This window comes from Phasianus colchicus, chromosome 4 (genome assembly GCF_987193195.1).
Source record: "Phasianus colchicus chromosome 4, bPhaCol1.hap1.1, whole genome shotgun sequence".
NCBI classification, from domain to species: domain Eukaryota; kingdom Metazoa; phylum Chordata; class Aves; order Galliformes; family Phasianidae; genus Phasianus; species Phasianus colchicus.
In genome coordinates, this window is record NC_143439.1 from 32140664 (window position 1) to 32163121 (window position 22458).

The window sequence follows — 22458 nt, forward strand, 5'->3', positions numbered from 1 at the left end:
GAATACCGAATTGTAACCTGTCCTCTAAAATATCAGAATATCAGGATTGTTACTTAAAAGCCCCAAACTTTCACCTTGTATTTTTTTTTTAATGAAACTAAGAAGAAATAAATACAATTAGCAGTGAACATATTAGGAAGTAGCATTACTTCCTAATCTATGTTGTGAGCAGAAAAATCCAGAGTCTTTTTTTTCTAATAACTGTCTCCAGTAGACCACAACACAATTAAATGCCTGTATGATGTAACAAAATGTTTCACATTGTTCCCAGAGTTCAGATCCTAACGCTGCTTTTAAACAGGCATCCTACAGCTTACAACTCCATTATAAATACTGAGTGCATATAAGCTGAGATCAGCAAAGCATTTACACAGATCTGGATCCAGTGATCACGAGCTGATCAAAGAAAGGCAAAGGTGTGGCCTGGAAGCAAGCTCCTTGTTTAAACAAACTGTGGTCTACTCTAGATCAACAACACATACATGGTACCTAATCAAAACCTTTAAGATATTGTATATCTTACATTATTATAATTTATTATATATTATTAAATATTATATAAACTTTTATATATTAGTATATATTTATCTATGATTAAACTAGGCTACATTTAAAAACTTAATAGTAGAGTAGCTTATACATCAGACTCAGGAGACCACATTCTTTAACTAAATAAGGACATGTATCAACAGAAATGAAGGGACAAATGACTGTTTTGAGCATATATTCAAACAGATCACCTTCTGAGTCCAAAGCACCAACACTGCAGTTGCGCAATGCAAGAGACACGCAGACCCACATTGGAATCTGTACCCACACCAATAAAGTGGCTTTGAATGGATGGCAGTTGTCTCGAATGTACAGTTCTGTAATGATCCTCCGCAGGTTCTTCTTAAAATGGAATCTTTTAGAAAGGGCAGAAAACAATACAAAACAAACAAACAAACACCATATTACAATACAATGGCTTCTCAAATTCTAAAGTATCAACTGAAGCATATCAACACAACTCAGGTGCCTCCTCTTCTCTCTCCTTTGCCAGCCCCCTTTCTTTTCAACTCATAGCCCCATTCACTCATCTGAGCAACTTTTCACATCATTGTTAGCTGCTAGCAGTGACTTGTCTGATGTTTTTTGGTGATTTTTGCCTGATCAAGGCTATTGCTTTCCCAACACAGACATCACTGGCCAGCTAAACAGCCTTCAGTAGCCCAGCTAATATCCACTGCTGCTTCATGAGTTTACTGTGCCACACACTAAGGGTCAGGACCGTAGCCTTTCAAGCTGTAAGTCCCTAGCAATGTTCTGATGCTTTTAGATAGTTAAAGAAAACTGCTGACATAAAGACAAAAATGCCTAGATTTGGCCCTGAAATCATAAACCTATCAGAAATTCAGAGCTTTGAAACTGTGATACTGCCTGTTAAGATACATCCAGTGCAAACAAGTCATAAAAGCACTAACACAACCTAAGTCTCCAGCAAAAGCAGAGTCTGTTAGGAGGACCTTCCACCTGGAATGAATTTGTAAGGCATACTCAATCATCATCATCTTACCTGGCAACCTTTTCAGACCAACCCAGTTGCTTTCCACGAACAGAAACTTCATAGCGAAGCTGCTCAGCTAGTTTTTTAATCTCGGGCTGCAAGTTTTCCAACTAGCTAAAGAAAAGGAAATAACGTTTATGACCTGACAAAACAGTTAAATGTAACAGTTAAATGTGCATAAAAAGTTAAACTGCAGCACTTTTGAGTTAGCCACTGAAGAACCGTCTGAGAAACACGCCTGCCTACCAGCCAGACCTTTCCCACCATTGTCTCACGGGAAGGGCTTTAAAGTAAGAGAGCGGAGATTAGGTTAGACGTTAGGGAGCAATGCTTTGCTGAGAGGACAGCGAGGTCCCGGCACAGGCTGCCCAGAGAGGATGCGGGTGCCCCGTCCCCGGAGGTGCTGAGGGCAGCCTGATCCGCAGCAGGAGGCTGGAACCGGGCGGGCTTTAAGGTCCTTCCAACCTAAACCGCCCTGCGATTACGCGACCCTGCAAATAAACAGCTCAATGACCCCAAATGACACTCGAGCTCTGGCAGCAGTGATCCACGCCCCATAGCCCCTAAGGCCTAGCGAAGAAAGAGCACAGAAAAGCAGAAACGCGCAGCGAGGCGCCGCCGCCGCCGCAGCCCCGTTCCCTGAGCGCGCGGACCCACCTTGGCCAGGAGGCGGCCCTGGTGCGCGGCCAGCGGCAAGGTGACGGCGCTGCGGAGCAGGGCGCCGCCGCACACAATGGCGGCCCACCACGGCAGCCCCGCGGCCGCCTGCAGTGCCACCAGCCCATCTTCCGCCCAGTGCACGGGGACCGACTGCGCCAGCCACTCGTACCAACCGCCGGGGCTCCCGCTCGGTGCCGGAGACCCCGCGGCGACCGTCAACCGAGCGACGGCCGCGCCGCCCAACTGCCAGCTCGAGCCGCTCCGCCTCAGCGACCGCGCGAGCCGCCACATGCCTCACGGTCACGGCACGCGCAGCTCCCGCCGCGCAGCTCCCGCCTTCGCACATGCGCCAGAGGACGCAGGCAGCGCTTCGCCGGCGCCATGTTGGGTGCGGGCAAGGGAAGGGCAGATGGCTGGGCGACGGCCGGCCCTACGTCCCTGCGAGCAGCTGGAAAGCGCACTGGGTAGCCAACTCCATCAACTTACCTCTTTCCTGAGCCCTGTTTACACAGTTCCACTAGTTAACAGTGGTTTTGTTCTTTAAAAAAATAATAAAGACCTGCCAGGTCTCAAAAGAGTACGTTCCTTTTTTTATTGGTCAAATAAAATGCAGTACAGTTGAAATATAAAAAAAAATGTATTTGAAAGAAAATGCTCCTAGTACAGACTTCCACAGACCCCAGAATTTTGTTTAGCAAGCCCCTTGCCACAGGTGTAGCATCGAGCCTGAGCTCCCCTGGCCAACAGTTGGAATTTTCAAGTCAACAAAATAACACGTTAAGAAACCACATCCTAAAACTCTGTTCTTTCGACCCATGGAATACACTGCTGTAATAAGTGGCGAGTGGTACTGGTTAGAAGGATTATTTCAGAATAAGAATGCAAAGAATCCTAGTTAGCACTGAAGCATTAAACAAGATACTAAAAGAGGGCTTGAGGCCACAGAGAAGACCTGAATGGCACTATTCTTCACTCATAATAAGGTGCTAAAATGGAATTGTAACCATCTTTCATAGCAGTTCTACAGTTTGGTACCCATTTTGATATAACCTGTTCTTTAGACACCGTATGCCAGGTAATTAGCTGGAAAAATGAACTTGCTTACTTAGCACATCACATAAGGGCGCATATAGGGACATCAGTACATGCAAAACTTGGGTTTTCTTTTCTCAGAAATTGCAGAATTTTTAAAAGGCAGCAGGTTTCTTTGGAAAAGTATTCTTCTTCCCTCTGACTAACTAACAATTACCATAACAAATACAAAATAACACTTCAAAAAGTCCTGCCTGAGAAGCAGGCCATATAACTAAGTCGGTGTTTCTTCCAGGGAGTTGAATTCAAGTGACGCAGAGCAAGAGAGAGAACAAGTTTCCATTCAGCCATCACCCACACAGAATAACTAGTAACAGATCATGGTGGACCACACCATCTGGCACAAAACCACACTCAACTTGTAAATATACTTTAAGCCACACATACACAAACCATACGGGAATTTGACTCAAGCTTTGCATATCACTGCCTTGCTGTACAGGACCCAAGAATTTGTTTCCTGGTATTAATGTTCGTTCTGTAAGTGAAGAAATAAGGAATTATTCATTGGACTTCTCAAGACAAACCTTAACTGGTCAACAATCCAGTTCAGAACAAGACACTATACTACAACAAAGCCACTTATTCTGAAATAAGCCTTCACTTGGAGCCAGTTTTCATCAGTGAAGCTCTACTGTAACAGCAAGTTAATATTCTTGCTCTTGAAGTAACACATACAGAGTATGTATCTCTTGAAATGACTTTTGCAGGCAAAAGAAGGAACTGGAGGAACAGAAACTCTGAGAACACTCAAGGAACAGAAGTAGAGACCTAGCTGCATGAACCCAACGATAAGTTTTCAAGAGACGGTGCAGTGTGACACATTCACCTTCTTTACCGGGCAACTCTTAATGTGCCGAACTTCTGTTTTCTCAAGCACTTTAGTCTGAAAAGCTTTCCACATAAGAAATTTGTTAACTCTTAATATCTGGTTACAACTGATGTACACCTTCTCAAAAAAAATCCAACACACATTTGGAAAAAACCCTCTGATAATGCCCAGTTTTTTTACACTGTACTTAAATTACACAAGTAGAAAAGTTATGCTTATTAATAGTTTAATGTATGAAGGAAACATCCAGATTTCTGAATATGAAGGTACATATCTCACATTAATTTAAGTCTACATAAAGTAGAGCCTCTATACTGACATATTGAAATTTACTTTCTGCTTAGCCATTTGTTATGTAAACAATTGTACATTTATTTGCCATTCTAAAACTTCAGGATCAAGTTTACATAATTTTGCTAAATTTCTGTGTTTGCTCAGAAGCAGTTTACAGTACTAAAACCAACCAGCCAAAGAACAGCTTCAACAGAAAGTTATGTCAAAAAAAAAAAAAAAAGGAAAGAATAAAGGCTAACTAAGTTGAAACGTATGATGGTGGGGAATGGGCAGTCACAATGTTCACAGAAAAAGGTCAGTTAGTAAGTTCTTCTGCAAAAAGCCTACACACTTCAGTCAAGCACATCAGTAGAATGATCTGGGAGCACATAAACTGTTTCTGCCATTTTTATTTTCCTCTGGAAAAAGGAATCTCAAGTCTAGCACGTTGATCCCACTCAGCCAAGTTGGTTCATATGCACACTGTTCATGTGAGGTGTCCAAGTTCCAGTCCACACCTGAAAGAGATAGCTTAACTTAGTACCACGTATGAAGAGTTTCAACACAAAGTATTTCGGAAATCAAAACTACATTGCAGTGCTTATTTTCCACCACACTGAAGTGAATTACAACATCAGAAAACATAGCAATCAGTCACCAATAAGCTACACGGATTTATTTTCATCATGTTTTTCACTGCTGCAGCTCAGATGAGACCTCTAGCTTTCAGAGTGAAAGGCTATCCTTCCTCTTTACCTCATAAAAGTTCAGAAGACTGAGAAATTGAATCTGTCACCTTCAAATGTTTTCTCCCAAAATATACCAATAAGCTAAACTCCAGGAAAACTCAAGTGTAACAAAGTAGAGCCATTTCTTGAGGACCAACAGTTGGCTGTATTTTGCCCATGTATCTGTCAGTATGATAGAAATCAATGTATAATTAAGAATAAACATGGAATTCAGCATATAAATGACCAACAATAAGGTCTTGCCTACAACACAAAGAAACTTATCTGCTGTAATTAATCAGGAGCCTACTCCAACTGAATAGACTCAGCTGGAACCAAACATCCTAATTCTCAAGTACACTTCTTTAAACTGCATTAACTTACTGATGCTGTTTTTTATATTAATTTTGGATAGACAACTAATGTTTATAGATTGTCTGTATGTCTGTACTGTGGGGAGAAGTAGAAAGGAATAAGAAAAAAACCTTAAGAAACAAGCAAAAAGAAGAGACTTTTTTTTTAAACTTTCTACCAGCTAGGATCTTGTATCTTCACCACATGGTTTCTTAAGCTAGAACAAAACTGCAAACATAAGAATAAAAGACATTACCGTCTGAGGCCCGTTATTTTCTGTGGAATTTGAAACCATCTTTATTAGAGAGTTCCAAGATGGGTCAGCAGCATGAGGCCCATTAAATATTGGGCCCCCAGTACCATCTGTGATGGGGGCTACTGGAGGAATCATTGCATTCCCATACACAGAGAAAGGCATACCCTTATGAAAGAGGAAAAAAAACAAGCATCAGTATATGTATTCATGAACACTACTCCTATTAAACATACAAAATGGGACTCAATATTAAAAGACATTCTGTCTTGAAGTAGTAAGAAGCAGCTTTAATTTAGGAATAATCTTCATTAAATCATGGGCATGATATTTTGCTAGTTCTAGGCTTCTGCAGTACTGCTCACAGATGCTGAGCTGCACAGCAAGCAGTATCTCATGTTCTCTATCTGCAAGACACACAGACGTAGAAAAATCAAGCGGTACAGCACATATAAAGTACAAGAGGATCATTACCCCAACTTTTGGGAAGTCCATGTATCCTGCAGGAACGGGCTGATGGAATGTACCAGAAGGCGTTATGATTCCCGTGCTGTCTCTTTCCATGGCTTGGTGTGAAAACACACCTGGATCAGACATGGGCCTGTGGATCATGTGGCTCCCCATTCCACTATGACACCAGTCCACTTTATCTAACAATAGACCAACACAGAAACAACATTATAACATCCACTGATAATGTTTACCAGTACTAATGTTCGCACACTGTAACATTGATAGAAGTGACATTTGCTCAGTTTACAGTTCCCATGCACCCCCCTGCATAGAACTTCATTCCAACTTAGAACATAGAACTTTGTTATCATTCTTTCACAACTTTTTTTCCCACCATGAACTCAGGCAGAAGTTCTTATGATAAGCAAAAGCATAGAATGACCACCTATAAATGTCTGCTAATGTTCTAACCACTTGAATTCATTAGAGGCAACTTAGTACTATTAGTACATGTCTCAGACATCTAGCAAGTCAGTATTTTTCAAAACCATAGCAATATTTCTGAAACTAATTCTCAGTAAGAGTCAGTTCCATTCTAAGCTGAAAACCAAACACTGAAGTTACCTTACGAAGTAAAAATAAAGTAACATTACAAAAGCAAAGCAAAGAGACAAAGGGAAACTGCTGCAATTTGAGGATGCAAGTAAAAATGTTCAATTCCAGAAGTCTTAATGATGGCTAGCATATCACTACAGAGATGAGGCAAATATTAAAGAAATAAAGCTCTGGATAAGCCCTATTATGCACTTAAGGAAAAAACAAGAGGAACGTTCATTGTCACCCTACCAAAACACTAAGAGATGTTTTGACTGCTCAGTTAAACAGTGGAACAGGTTGTTCAGAGGTTTTTTTTTTTTTTTTTTTTTTAACCCTAGGAGGTTTCCAAGATGAGACTGAATAAAGGCCTGAATAACCCAGTATGACCTCACAGCAAATCCAGTTTAGTGCAGATGTTTGAGATGAATTCCAGAGGTTCCATCGGCATGATCTTATCCCAAATGAGGGAAAAGGAATAATGAGGGGAAAAAATAATCCAAAAAAAAAAAAAAAAAAAAACCAACCGAAAAACAGAACAATCTCATAAATCACATCTAAGAGTCCTATTTGCGGAGAAAACCTGTCCCAACTGTTATTCAAAATTTGCATTAATTCTGAAATACTGAATTCCATGAGCTTGCAGTACAATCTTATGTCAGTAAAAGGCAAATGGTGTGATTAGACAAAATAAGGAACACATACTTTCATCTGCCCCTCTTCCTTAAACAACTGAATCCTCCTATCAGCTCATCCCTGTACAACACAGTCTTACCTCTTTTGTTATGTCTATCTTTGAGTAAAAAGCCTTCACAGCCAGGGTGTTTCAAAACAAGAACATTTACTGTGACCTTGACAGAGCAAATGGATTGTATAGCAAATACAAATTCTTACTCAACTCCCATCCTTGAGACACTTCTGCATCATTTTTCAGCTCCAAAAGAAGCATAAAAAAAGACAGCATTGGCATAAACTGGAAGTGCATGGATTTTTGTTTACATTACATACCTTGATTGCCACCTATACCTTCAAAGGACCAGATACCACTATGTCCCACTGGAGCAGCTAAGTTGCTCCCAATAACAGATGGAGTAGAAGTTCCAGTTTGTCTAATACGTGCAGACCGTTCAGTCCCAATCGGAACAGGAACTTTTCTGTCCTGAGAAACATTACTGGATTTTTCTGATCCCAAGGACACTGCTGAGGGGGTGGGAGACTGTGTTCTTACTCCAGAAGACACCGACTGAGCAGGAGATTCTACAGAAAAGCAGTAAGTATATTTAATAACAGCCAGACCCTCACCCCCATCACTACACACCTATCCTTTAATGGCAAAGTACACATCAAAAATGCAAATGGATAGCTTATCAGCACTATGTTCATACAGCAGATAGTTCAACATAATTTTAACAGTTTTACCAACGTATCACAGAGACTTTCATCATCCAACTCTTACACAAAATGACTACTATCCTATCCTATTAGCCCTATCAGAGAGTAGACATGCAGTGCAACAGACTGTTCAAAATTTAAACTAACCATTATTGTACATCAACAAAAGAGGATTTGAGGATTATATTCAAAAGCATAGCTGCAATTTGCTGTGTTTCTATTTGTTTGTTTTTAATCTTGAGATGCTGATTGTTGTGTTTTTTTTTACTTTTATATTCTCTACTAAAACAGATTAACTTGTTCCCCAAATAAGTCAGCATTCAATAGAATTTTTTTCTGCCCAAGAACTCTGCTGCATAAGCAGATGTGGAAGAAGGTACCAGACCTTGCCATAAGCAGCCTCCCTTGAAATACATTATACAGTTTTGTTTTAGCAACATCAAAAATATCCGCTTATCTGCAGAACTGGCTTTAGTAAAATAACATTACAGGATTTACACTACTTACACTTCAAATAATACCCTCACGACATTATCACATACATTAGCATTCCAGGGTTATTGGCAACAAGAATAAGTAACTTCAATAGCATGAGAAAAATCACAGCTGCTAAAAAAAGCCTTCCTAAAATAGAAGTATTAATAGGTAGTAGTAACAGGTAACACAAGGCTGCCTTTTTTTTTGTTTGTTTTAAATACAATAGCTTCTCAACTGCTTCCAACTGAGTAGAACTCACCATTCGATGCTGATGAACAAGGAGGCAATAAACTAAGTGGGGAAAAATGCTGTCTGTTAAAATTAGCAGCTGCAGGTGCTCCACCAAGAGGTGCCCCAGGTGCATATATCTGACCTCCCGAAAGGTTTGAGGCAAAGTTACCCAGGTGTGTAGACGAAGGTGTTACAGGAGCATAGGGTGAATCCATACTGACAATACCTAAAAGAGAAATTAGCAGAAGCAACTTCCATTATTGTCAGATAAAACGATCTCATATTTAAGGGAAAAAGGAAAACTTATATCCAACCAGTCATGATTTTCTCATATTATTTTCAAGATAATCGGAAGTCTTAAGCTCCGTGCTTTGTAAGTCCTGACAATAAGCAACCAGCAATTCTGCAGGACATGCATCACAAATTATTCATGTTATCATACAAATACTTTAAAAGGGAATAAATATAAATTAAGGAACAGAATGCATGTCCTGGTATAGACGACATCAGAAAGATAACTAATCATTTTACTGCAACTTCAATTTTGTACGTTTAGAAACCAGGATTTTATACAGGGGAAAACTGAAAAAATACTGAAAATTTGAAGGTTTATCATACACATTCTATCTTGCTAGAAAACAAAAATACGTATATATACACATCTTTTAAATACATTAAGACTGAAGTGCTGTTTTTCAAACTCAGGAATACGTTTTCACTTGGAAAAGAACGACAAGATGACCAAGTGGCAGCAATTCTACAAGAGCCCTTTCTCACTGAGGTATCCAGATTATAGATATTATTTACCCCTTGATATTCTCCTCAAAGAAGACATGCAAAATCAATCTAAAATTTTAGGATTCAAACAGCATTAAGAAAGATTAATGCTCAACTGCTGTGGTACCTCAATATTATTCTTATTTACAAAACTATTTAAAAATTATTTTTAGTCATACAGTGAATGACTTCCTCTAGCTAATGGCAGAAACACAGAATAGTTCAGTATCAGCCTCCTTTGCACCATCCTTTATGAAGGCCCAATTTCTTTTTTCAGACAGGTTCTTTAGGCTTTGAGGGGCTATTTTCTTATTAACTAACATGACACTTCCTGACACTATAGACACTTCCAGCTTCACCTACTGCATCTGCAGGCTTCAGAAACTGCACAGATTATGGTATAACTGTGGTTAGAACACACCTCAGGAACTATTTAACAACATGATATTTACAAAGTCTGGAAAACTAGCTGTTAAATTTCTCGATTCATGAATTAAGCTGCATTGCCAACAGAGAATTCTAGTAAAACAAGCACAGATGGTAAGAACTGCATGATATGTACTTTCTGGGAGCTACAGAACAAATTTGTGACAACCTCTGCTTCTATTTGTGCAGAAGGCTAAAAATCTTTGTACACTATTCAGCAAGTCCATATAATTAGTTTTCTTGTTTTAATTGAATTTAGTATTTAAGATACACCTCTCATTAAGTCCACATTAAAACTCAGATATTTTTATCCTAACACTTTGAAGAGGGTATACATTTTTCTGCAGTCTAAGAAGTAGTTATCAAAAACTGGAATAGGTATTAGCTTGTGGTACAGAAGTGGAAACAGTAGTACAATGCTTTGTTACCTCAGCTATAGCAATACAGTGGAATGGCAAAAAGAATACAGCTTCACTTCTATCAAGCTCATCAGCTGCTAATAGGTATGGATTTGACAGGGGTCACTTAAAGATGAACTTACAGAAACAAGAATGATAAATACTGTTAGAGCACGCTTTCATTGCAGGGCAGACATTACTATGACTGATCACAAAAGCTGAGGGAGAAGATAGTTAAGCCTTCAAAACAAGAACATGCAGTATTTATTAGCAGAAAATTACCATGTATAGCAAGTCAGACTTACCTGAGGGACTTGGAGCTGGCCTCTGTAACGGGGGCCTAAAACCTGGGGCTTTGGAAGTATCAGACTGGTGTAAAGGCTCTGAATTTGGCAAAAATGAAGACTTTCCTGATAGCATAGACTCTGGTGTTGTCTGAGATGAAACGACAGAACCACCCCAGAAGGCATGAGCAGACGTAGGATTGTTTTCAAACAGTGTGCTGAAGGGCCCAAATGGTAAAGTAGCACTGAAATTGTTACCCATGGACTTGTTTGCAGGATGGGCTGAATTCTGAGAAGCACTTTGTGTACTTAAGGTAGAAGGAAGCTGCACTGAAGAAGGAACGCTGGGGGGCCTTTTGATATGATTAACATTGAGGACTGCAACGGAAGAATTTTGCACAGGAGCTGGATTCTTATGGACGCTGCCAGTTCCGTGGACAGGCGGTCTGATGGCAGGGGTTTCCATCTTAGCTGCAGGCTGAGAAGACCCCATTGATGTCTGAGACATGGGATAGGTCATTGGGGCATTTGTTGGACCCGCCACAGGAGCAGATGAGCTTGTCACTGCTAAATTTGGAGGCACAACCATTCGAGGATCTGGTGCAGGAACCTGAGGTTGCTGAAGAGGGGGTCTTGCCTCTTGCAGAGGAGCTCCCGGAGGCTGCTGATGAGCAGGGTGCACAGAAGAACTCCCAGAACCTGTACTGGGCTGCCTAGTGCTGGTCGAGCTGCTCGTTTCTACTGCTGGCGGACTACCCACTTCCTGATCAGATGAAGGTGCACCTTTATTTGGAGAGGTTGCTGCACAGTCTGAAGGACTGCTTCTAGAAACTCCTGCTGGCTGTGCCGGAGGAGAAGGCGATGATGGGGAAGATGCAGGGTAGTGTTCTTTGGCAGTAGAAATTGGATATGTGGCATTCGTAGCCGCTGTGCTGGTGTTACTTGCTGTGGTCGTCACCGTGGTTGTCGTGGCATTTGACGTCTTCACAACAGTAACAAAAAGCTGCCTTCTGACTGAAGGTGAACTTGGACTGCCATTTGCAGAAGAACCAGGCACAGTAGAAGCCACTGAACTTGTTGTAGCTGTTGGACTAGTTGTCAAAGAACTTGCTGAATTCACCTGAGAACCACTGCTGTTCTGACTGTTATGGCGAGGCACCATGTGAGGTTTAGGCGAATTGGTAGCTCTTGCAGGGCTCAATGGCCTAACAGGAAACGGACCCCATGTGGACTGAGCTGGTGGGAAAGTACCTCCAAAGTGCGTCATGGGCAACCGAGGCGGACGGATTTGCTGGAAAGTCTGAGCAGCGAGTAAAGCATGTGCAAACTGCGGAGGAGGATATGCTAATGGAAGAGAGACTTGGAAACCAGGTCGCACATTATTCACTGGATTCTTAATGGTTTTGTGATTAGATGCTGAAGAAATTGCAGGCACAGTGAGTGCAGAGGCAGTTTGAGATGTTGATGAAGCAGCTACTGTGGTCACTTTGATTCCCACAAGAGAACTGTTAGCAGCTGTAGTGGTGGCAGGTGTTGATGACCCTATTTTGGAGTTTGCAGATGAACTTTTCAAGCGGTTCTTTGGAATAAGCTCATCAATTTCTTTATCTGGATCTTTAATCAGAGCATTAATCAACTGTGTGGCCTGTCTTGTTGATTCTGTGCCACCCCTGAAAAACAAGAGGAGAGGAAAAGGAAAGTGAATTTTGAACATCTATACACAATGAAGTACCTCAAGAACAGGATCCAGCCAACCTTTTTGTCATGCTAACAGATAGCAAAAAAGAAAAAAAAAGAGGAGAGAGGCTGCCTTTCTTTTTTGTTGCTGATGGTTATTTAAGAAACTAAAATTGAGTACTCTAACCCAAAGAACACTGTCTAGTTAGAAGACTTAACTGTCCAAATAATGGGTGGATTTAGAGATGTAAAATCAAATGGATTTACATGTTCCCTATCTTGCCTTCAAAGTCTCTTGTACAAATGCAAAGGTACAAGATTTGCAGTTAATCTCTGTTTCTGCTACCTCATTTGTCTCCCCTGTCCAGAAGCAGCATCTGCATCTTTCAAGGAACAATCCATGTTGAACAGATTCATCTAAACAGATAAGCATGTTTTGCAACAAAAAAATTCCTCACAGGAATGACCAAATAGAATGGTCAGCTTACCTTATTGTTATTATTCTATCTCCAGTTTTGTCCTTCTGTTTGTCAATGTCTATGTGTGCTCCCGTGCATTCACGTATAGCATTGATATTACATCCTCCTCTGCCAATGACTCTGGAAATGACAGTTGATGGAACAGAAACCTTCTTGGATCTATAGAAAAAAAGAAACCACCTTAGCTGAGAAATGCTTCAAATGGCATGAAGTAATGGGCAGATTAGCCAAAAAGAAGGCAAGGAAGAAATTAGGGAAAAGTTTAGCTTACCTTCTTACAACTTCCTTCCATCCTTCTTCCCTTTTTTGACCACGTTTAGGGCTAGCAATGGTAAGCTTTCCATTTGGAGAAGAAAGGGGGGAAGGACCAGATTTTGTGCAAGTAGACAAGGAATTACTTGTCACTTCACTGATGACTTCAGACAACCTTTAAAAGAAATTAGTTTCTATTAAAATGCAGACTAACAATGAAAACCTGAAGAATGACTTCCACTAGGCCCAGTCTGAAGCCTGTCAAACTATTTTCTCTTCTAGCACATCAAACAAACAAAAAATCAAAACATACAAGACACGTTAATAACAACATGGAGTTAAAATTAAGTTATTATCACACCTCTGGTCCCCAAAAACCTTTCAGTAAAATGTCACCTGTGGTGTTAGCAGATCACCCACTACAAAACAGCAACTGCTTATGAAGGCTAAAACGGTATTTGTATTCCAAGAGCTGGAATTGACAAGGAAGAAATTCCTACTACTCAAGATACCTTCCATCAAAACAGCATGGTGCAGTGAACTGCAAGTTCTCCATGTTAAGACCTTGCGTTCTCACAGTACCCATACAGAGAATGAAATGGTACACCGTGGCCGGGAATAAGTACTTCTCACTAGCAGTTAAAAATCTTGAGCATATCTAATTTGTATATCCAAACCGGTTTGTGTTCCAGAGCTAGCAAAGCTCTCTACTTAGTTCTGTTAATTTTACTAATAAAGTTGCAGCTCTTAAAAAGGCAGGAGAGTATTTCCAGTCTGTCTTCAGCTCAAATCTTTTTAAGTGAAACCCTGAGCAGCCTTGGGCAAGACAGCACAAAGCAAAATAACTACCAACAAAGCTCAGAAGCACTACACTGAGAGTTGGCATGAATTGAAATGTCTGCATTTTTGAATAACCTAACAATTCTCTGCATTTCAGATCCATGACAATGAGTCTTGATTCAGAATCTACTACTCAGTTCATGTTAAATTTCAGTAATTATTATACACGCCTTTATTACTCCTCACACACCACTACGGCTTCACCCACTTCCTAACAACTGATTTAAAGACACAGGTCTATGCAGATAATAGTTCCCAAATGTAGTGCAACAACTGCTTTATATAGGCATATGGTGTCACTTACTTTATGGATGATTTGCCAGTAACTGTTTTCCTCTCATCCTTCGGACAAGTAACAAGAACCGATGGCTGCTTTTTGTTGCTCTGTGTGTTAGTAATGGCTGTGGAAGAATGATTGTCACTTTTGTGGCTGCTGTTGCTATTGCTGCTTTCGTCACTACAGCTAGAAATCCTCATGTTGTCACTATCACCACTTTCACTAGTACTGCTGCTCTTAGATTCACCATTTACTTTTTCTGGTTGGTTATAAGAAATTGGGAGCTGGTCATCAAATATGATCTGAACATTATCAGGGGATACTTTGTTTTTCCTGTTTTTCCTTTTGGAGCTTGTTGTGGTGATGGTATTATTCCTTTTCCCATGAGAACCTGCTAAAGTTGTCCAAGTTGCAGATATACCTATGGTGGTTGTAGTGGTAGCACTAGGAGGCTCCATTGGGACCTCTGGATCATCTGGTGGAAGAATAAAAAACAGTATGAATTTAGCTAGTTCAAGAAACCTTGTATGGTTTTGTGCTCCAAATAACACTTTTCAAGTTAAATGTTATACAAACAACTTCAAAAGACTCCAAGAATCAAGCAGAATCTCTAACAAAGCTGGTATCTGTACAACTACTAAACATGTCACATCATTGAGCTTCTTGCCTTGTTTATTGTAACTTATCTAGCATTTCATTCCAATCTTGGAATAAACACAGCAGAAATTCATTAAGTGTGAAACTAAATTCAAGCATGAAAAGACAGAAACAAAAGCAATTACTGGAATAACAAGTATATGAAGCTTATCAGCACAACCCAACAGTCAGTGAAGACCATTTCTTAGCGCACCACAGAAGATGCAGCTCAACACCACACAATATTTGGATAGACAGGACAACAACAGGACAACATATTTAGTATTTTGTGGTTGCCAGTGTTGGGGTTTTTTTTTTTTTTTACTGGATCAAGATTATAATTCTGTTTGTGAGCCAAAAAAAATTGGCCAGGTTTTCAGTTTTGTAGGACCTGGAAGTAAAAACATGTGAAAACATTTCCTATGTCAAGTTAACCTGAACTCTCACTGAACCTGCTGTCAGCAATCCTGAGCCATAAAAAGATGCAGAAGTGACAGTAATAAAGGTAAACCACTGAAAGCTCAGCAGGTCAGAAAAGATGACTGTACTCAAGTTTTGACAAGAAAAGCCACTGGAAGACTGGAAATAAAAACTCATCAGTATGCTTCACAAATAAGGCAAGTGGTTGAAATCACCTTCAGCTTTTAGCTTCTCTTTCTCTTGAGCAGCTTGAAGTTCAAAATTCTCTTTACTTTTTGCTTCAATTTCTTCTAATTTTCTTCTTTGTTCTTCTTTTTTCTTCCTCCGTTTTTCCTTTCTTTTCTCTCTTTTAGCAGCCAAAGCCAATCTCCTACTTTCTTCCCGTAGCTAAAATTAAAGCACATTACAATATGTGTTCCATGCATTTCAAAAAAAGCAAATGCTTTCCATTTCCTGAGAAGCAGAACTTGCATTTTAGACTAACACATTCACGAAGTGAGCTAAATTCTGTGAGCTATATTTTCACATTTACTTCTTCCAAACAGACTGTTTACCCATGTTAACAGAAAGTTGATGTAGAAATAGAGGACACCATCTTAAATGAATTTTCCAGAACGTGTCTTCAGGATTCTAAGACTACCATGTTTGTCTTAGCTGTACTGCCCCAACACACTCATTTCCCTTTCAAAGGATGTGCCACATTTTTAGCTAGGTTGGATATAAAATGTGCACTCATTTGATGCTACACTTCTTAGTGTTTTTTTTTTAAATAACATCTCTTCTACAACACTATGGTTTCAAGGAATATTATCCACATATTTTGTTTTATTTAAGACACAAAATGGGATTCAGACCTCCAATCCATACCAAGATGACTGCAAAATGCTCACCTATTGTGTACTGAACAAGAAAAAAAAAGTACTTCAAAATCCTTTTATGGATTTTACAAAGAGGAAATATAGTTATATCAGAGTATCTTAACCCAGTTTCTCTTAGTAAAAGTCAGAACTGAAGGTACAAAGGTAACTTGAACCACCAGATGTTTAGCTCTAGATGCTCCAACTATATTGATTTCACATACTCCAGTACGGACATTCACAGATCTTCTGGTCATGAAGGAATGTGAAGCTGTAATCTTATCAAATAAATATTCCCAGCTCCAAACCCTTAACTTGCCTTCTCCAAGTCCAATTCCTCTAAAAGAATGCTTGCATTTTTGTTGGCTTCAGCAGCCTGTCTATCTTTGGCTTGAACAATTGATTCCATACATAAGTGGCACTTCTTCAGCATCTCCTAAAATAACAAAGTACATCAACATTCCATTTTAAAAAGTAAAAGTGCATGTTTAGAAACTACACTCTCAAGCTTACAGTACTAATTTACTGATTTTCTTACTTGGAAAGAAGATTTAATGGAGGAAAAAAAAGAATATTTTCCATTACTTCCAGTGCAATATTATTACAAAACATCCATAATTATACCAAGTTAATCTCTCATTGGCAAATAAGCTGCAAAAATTTTATTTACTGATTTTGAGTCATGAGTAGTAAGTGACATGGCACCATCACAGATGAAATTCTCCTTCCATTCCTGATCCCAAGTGCAAATTGTTATCAATGCAACCCTTCACTGCAGCTTGAAATTTCCTTTTCATGCCCAACTTTGCAAACTGATGTCCAATTAACAAGTAGAACATGAAGTCAATAATTACTATCTCAGCATGCTTAAAGTGGTACAAAGACAGTTCATAACCTATGCCTGTTAAAGACAAAGTGTTTATGAAACCAAAGGAGAAATAGTGTGAGAAGTGAAAGAACTGCACAAATTAAAAGGCCATCACAAAACAATGCTTAGCTCCCCACTCTCTCCCTGAAACAGCTGGGAAATATTTTAACATTCTATTATGATAATAATTATAGACCTGTACTAATTGCACAACAGCAATTACTTTTACTGGGTGTCAGCATCATGCAAGTGACCAGTGGTCACAGCCACTGGCAATAACATACATACCAATGACAGGGAGAACACTTGAAAACAGACATGCATAATAAGTAGTGTTGTCATACCACGAAGGTTTATGAAGTTACACAGGCTGTGTGCTCCCATTCCACTTTTTTTTTTCTGAAAACTTCCAAATGGACTCATCATTTGGCTGAAATCCAGCGTGTCAACAAAATAGTATTTGAAACATCTACTCTAAAGTTGAGTCACAGTACTGTTTCTTCTGAAACGTTCTCTTCCAATCTTACCTTATCAGTAATGGTTGCTATGTATCTCATACATTCCGAATCCGATGGAAACTGGTTTACTTCTTTTACTAGGTAGCGAACCACTTTTACATGACCCTGTAAGAAGGAATAGACAAGCATTTCAAGTACCTGTTATCAAGCTGGCTTTATAGCCTTATTTTCATATACTTCCATATTTTCCTTTTGTCAGTTTTCAAACATCTGGCTCTGGCTACTTACAGTTGTAAGAACAGTCATTAGCAATTTTTAATTACTACTGAACTTGAACTACACTCAATTATCTCAAGTCAAGCTGGGCTAATTCAAAGTTGATTTTTAAAATGCTCATCCTCTTTTGCATAAGAATTCGTTTTTTAAATTGTTTTTTACTTCCATTGCATATTCCGCATCTCCATACAAATACATTAATTTTCTGTTCTCAGATCCATGAAAATCAGACTCAGTAAAACCATAAAGAGAATTTCTACTAGAATTTAACACATCATGCAGGTGACATGCACACCTATTTTTGAAGATTCAACACCAAGTACTACAAGTAGGTCACATCTTTAAAGACGCAGCTTATCAGTTATTTTCCGTTTATTCCTACTACGTATGGATGATTGAGACAACATTAATCAAAACCAAAGATAAACTTCATATTCTACCTTTCGGAAGGCTGCCATAAGAGGAGTTATTTTCCTGTTATCAGCAGCATCAACATCTGCTCCAGCCTGAACTAGCAATTGGACAACATCTAGATGTCCTCCATTTGCTGCCAGCCACAGTGGAGTATTCCCCTTCTTATTACGCACATCAATGTGGGCTCCTCTACAAAAACAAACGTTCAGTCAAAACAATGGAGAAGATTGTAGTTACTTATGTCAACAGGACTTGCAAAGGTTCATGCAATGCCTAAGAAAAAATAGGCTAATTCAGCACTCATTTTTACATAAAACATGCATTCACAGAGAGCTTTAATTTCAGAAATATTTTTAGATTCTCTGATGCTGTGAAAAGCCTACACTCAGACTAAACGTATTTTTAATACTCTGACTCATACTGTTTGTCAGTTGGGTTTGAAGCATTGCTAATTACCTCATTAACTTCCACCCATTAGTACACTGTATTCCTCAATAGCTTACTGAGAACAACTTGTAAAGTTGCAAGTGCAAGCCAAGTGCCACTACTTGGAAAGAGACTTATCCAAAAGCTGTTCAAGAAACAATTATGCTGAGCACATTTGGTGATCAATCTCAAACGGATAAAATTGTTAAGACTTGCACTGTATGTGCATCTTCTGCTTTTCAATGACTTAACACTGACAGTTAAACTGAAGGCTTCAGGGATGCAACTACAAGAAATATCACCTTCACACAAAACATTTCCAACGTTCACAAGTTCATAATACAAGAAAAGTTCTGTCAGTCCACACACGTAAAAGCAAGTACTTGAACACCAAACACAACTTACACTCTCACTAAACAGAAAACATAATTATTAATGTTTAGTACTAACAGAAATCTTTCCATTCCCTATCACATAGTGTACACTGCAACACAGAGAATAGAGATTGTTTCCTTTAAGCAGCGCACTTAGAAAAATACAGTACCTGCTAATAAGAAGTTCACAGAATTTGTAGTGCCCTTTGTCTGCTGCAATGGTTAAAGCTGTGTCTCTTGAGGAAGGTACCGGAGGAGCATTTACATCCGCACCTTTGTCCAGCAGAACTCTGCCTACTTCTGCATATCCACCAGAAGCAGCTTCCATTAATGGCGTGAGACCAGTCTACGATAAACATGCAAGAAAATCAAGCAACTTGTGTGAAAGAACTGGAAGGTGGGTTCACTTAAGAGCCAGGACTGATTTCTACGTCCAGCAGCATATTTCAAGTTCTGCTATACAGCCCCTCCTACCTGACCAGTTTTGCAATAAACTACCAATATTTCAAAGGAGAGAAAATGTACACTTGTACAGAAAAGGAGGCACAACAATGCATAGGTGTCCTACTGCTGTGCAGTGTTCAGGAAGGTTCTTTGCCTGCTGATGTCACAGCATCTCAGAAATAGCAGTTAACCTTATACAGTTGATGATCAGCGTAAGTATTGGTTAAAAAAAAAAAAACAACACACTTTTGTTTTTAATCTTCATTAAGAGATGCTACACAGCAACATCCGGAAAGTGCCCAGCTAAGTGAAGGGGGACACATTAACTTCTGACAGACATTCAAAATTCCACATTTCCTTTCAGCTCTATGTTACCACCATGGATAGAAGCAGTTAGACAAGGAGATCAGACCTTAAGTACAACCTAGATCAAGAATGTGACTTTCTAAATTCATTAAATACTTGCATTTTTTCAAGTTAATGGATCACTGTTCTTGTAAACACCTGAAAATTAAGTAAAGCTTCAGAAGAATTGCTTTTCTTTCAATGATTCGTATATCTGTATAAATGCTAGCTCCTGAAGTACAACCACTGTTTTTACGTTCTCTTTTTCTAGACAGTATCAGAAACTTGAAATTGCTCTGTAGAACACATCACCTTTGGTCATCCAATTAACTTCCAAGGGGCATGTAACAGAAGGACAATAAAGCCATCAAATGATGACAAGTCACAACTTGCAAGCATCTCTTTTTTTGGAGAGCAATTTGCTTCTTACCTTAGCTCTATGTTCCACATTTGCTTTTCTATCAAGGAGCAGGCTAACCACTTCAGTTCTCCCTTGGAAACAAGCCAGAGTTAGTGCTGTATTCCTGTTGGTCTCTATCTGGGCATTTATATCAGAGCCCATGTCCAGTAATAACTTCACAGCAGCAGTGTGGCCATTCATGGCTGCCAACATTAAGGGAGAAATGCCCAATTTGCTACCAGTTCTGAAAGAAGAAACAATAAAGGAGTTTAAATCGCAATCACGTTTCTAAGATGACTTCAACAAAAACAGAGAAAATAGAGTTTTTAACAAGAATGGAAGTCAGCAACACAGCAACTACATACGAAACCACAGAAAGCTCTTGTCCAAGGTTGCTGGCAAGTATTTCTATTTCAAAGCATTGCAGGCATGTTAGATTTTAATTGCTGTAAATTTAAAGGCATCTCTTACGAGGAATTTCTGCTTTAACTTTTTATTTGACTTGTGCAATGCACGTTTGAACTACTCAATGTATGCAAGAGGCGTTACATAGATGCAAACACAAAGTGAAATCTTTCTTTAAATTACAGGCAAGAAACAAACGTGTGCGCTTTTTATTATTTATCCCAGAAGTAATTTCAAACTAGCAGGCCAATCGGAAAAAAAAGAAATACTTTTTGTTTTTCAAACCTCTTTGTTTTTCAAACCTCTTTGTTTTAATCAAAGAGGACTGATAATATGATGCATGGCAGAAGTTATTAAAACATACAGAAGGAGCTGGAAGTTAAATGAGCACTGAAAAAGTATAGTCAAAAATCTTTCCTTCCTACCTGAAATCTACAACAAACAAGAAAATTACATGGATATTTATTTATCATGTAAACACAAGCTAACTTGTTCAATTTAGTTGCCAAGAAAGCCTTTCAGAAAGGGTGAAGATCACAAAGAAGTAGTGAGAACGGAACTTGCCTGGAATTGATTTCTGCCCCAGCATTTAGCAGAATCTTGATAATATTCACATAGCCACCAGAAGCAGCGAGGCTTAAAGGTGTATAATCCGAAACATTCCTGTGCTCTTTGTTTGCCCCTCGAGCTAGAAGCAGCTCCACCACCTGCAGTATTTTAAGAAATAAAATCTGTTTTTGTCTTAAACTTGCAAGTCTATCTGATATAAATCTATTCAATGCTTTCAGAATCCTAAATGTACTGTTAACATCTTCCAATGTAAAGACAGCGATTTTGTTCACTTCCTTCACTCTACTCTTGGCCTCTGTGAAAGCTGAGACTAAAATTATGACCCCAAAACCTGCGTGGAAGTCACTTAATATAAATTACAACCACTCATTATACGTCTAAAAGATTTACACCAAACTGCATTACAAACAAATTTATCCCAGTTTTCTGGTTATTTCAGCCATTTTTAAGACTACAAAAAATAGATTTAGTTCAAAAGAAGCATACAAGATAGTCTTGCTTTTTGTCTTCCCACTGTCTCATTCAGTTTGTTATCAAGTTAAAAACTCATCTTCAAACCAAAGCTGAGGAGCAACGAAGAAGTTTCATGCTTTTATCTTTCATTCGCTGTTTACAACACAGCATCAGACTGTTGTAGACTGTACACAAATCTCTCCCAGGAGCCAGAGAAATTAAATTTGCATCACATTAACAACAAAAAGTAATTTTTACATGATGTCTTCCTTACAGATTTATTTACAATTCAAGCAATACCCAGCATTCTATATTGTACATGAAGTTTATTTTCTGCAAGGAAGTTAATGCAGAAGACTTGTTGGGAAACTGAACTTTGTGCCAAAACGAACGCTCACTGAGTTATCTCCAGAACAGTGATGTCTCACTGGCTCAATTTCAGGCTTCCAAGCATAAAACATATTTAGATTGGTCCTACACAGCTGAAGCCAAGAGCTTTTCAATTACAACATTCTGCCTTGAAACCACAGGACAAACAAGCTGCCAGAACTAAACTAGAGCAGGGAGGTACACCCTAGTATCTTCACAACTGCCTAAGGCCTAGTGTTTTCCAATCCTGTTTCAAAAGCCATTCAAGAAAACAGGATGTATTTCCCCAAGAAACACTGCTTGAGAGACAAATATCTCAAATCTGTAAAAAGATGACTGTAAATTCATCTTCCCTGCATGAGGTTGCTAGCTACAAGGTCGTCTCCCCTGAACCAAGAACACAGAATTGTGATTTGCAGCTACTCCTTTGTACGTGCTGACATTCCTC

At 39.2% G+C, this 22458-nt stretch overlaps 2 protein-coding genes across 12 annotated transcripts in view; both read right to left on the reverse strand.

The window, feature by feature from the left end:
• COX18 (cytochrome c oxidase assembly factor COX18) overlaps window positions 1–4234 on the reverse strand; it is a 44291-nt gene extending 40057 nt beyond the window's left edge. For all 3 annotated transcript variants that reach the window (XR_016466021.1, XM_031596806.2, XM_031596804.2), the window contains exons 1-3: window positions 2204–4234; window positions 1556–1656; window positions 741–904 (exon numbers count right to left, since the gene is read on the reverse strand). Coding sequence is in view for 2 of the 3 variants with exons in the window: in XM_031596806.2 (XP_031452666.2) it covers window positions 741–904; window positions 1556–1656; window positions 2204–2497 (559 nt within the window). In the remaining variant the exon portion in view is untranslated. The remainder of the gene's footprint in view (window positions 1–740; window positions 905–1555; window positions 1657–2203) is intronic.
• Window positions 4235–4339: 105 nt separating this feature from the next.
• The window catches only part of ANKRD17 (ankyrin repeat domain 17), an 81814-nt gene continuing 63695 nt past the window's right edge, over window positions 4340–22458 (reverse strand). For all 9 annotated transcript variants that reach the window (XM_090139094.1, XM_090139093.1, XM_090139091.1 and 6 more), the window contains 16 exons: window positions 21183–21325; window positions 20244–20457; window positions 19195–19370; window positions 18251–18413; window positions 17604–17699; window positions 16528–16644; window positions 15567–15738; window positions 14323–14770; window positions 13198–13353; window positions 12936–13085; window positions 10792–12440; window positions 8914–9111; window positions 7794–8042; window positions 6213–6388; window positions 5742–5906; window positions 4340–4921 (listed from right to left, as the gene is read on the reverse strand). In XM_090139094.1, coding sequence (XP_089995220.1) covers window positions 4862–4921; window positions 5742–5906; window positions 6213–6388; window positions 7794–8042; window positions 8914–9111; window positions 10792–12440; window positions 12936–13085; window positions 13198–13353; window positions 14323–14770; window positions 15567–15738; window positions 16528–16644; window positions 17604–17699; window positions 18251–18413; window positions 19195–19370; window positions 20244–20457; window positions 21183–21325 — 4332 coding nt within the window. In that variant the 3' untranslated portion in view covers window positions 4340–4861. The remainder of the gene's footprint in view (window positions 4922–5741; window positions 5907–6212; window positions 6389–7793; window positions 8043–8913; window positions 9112–10791; window positions 12441–12935; window positions 13086–13197; window positions 13354–14322; window positions 14771–15566; window positions 15739–16527; window positions 16645–17603; window positions 17700–18250; window positions 18414–19194; window positions 19371–20243; window positions 20458–21182; window positions 21326–22458) is intronic.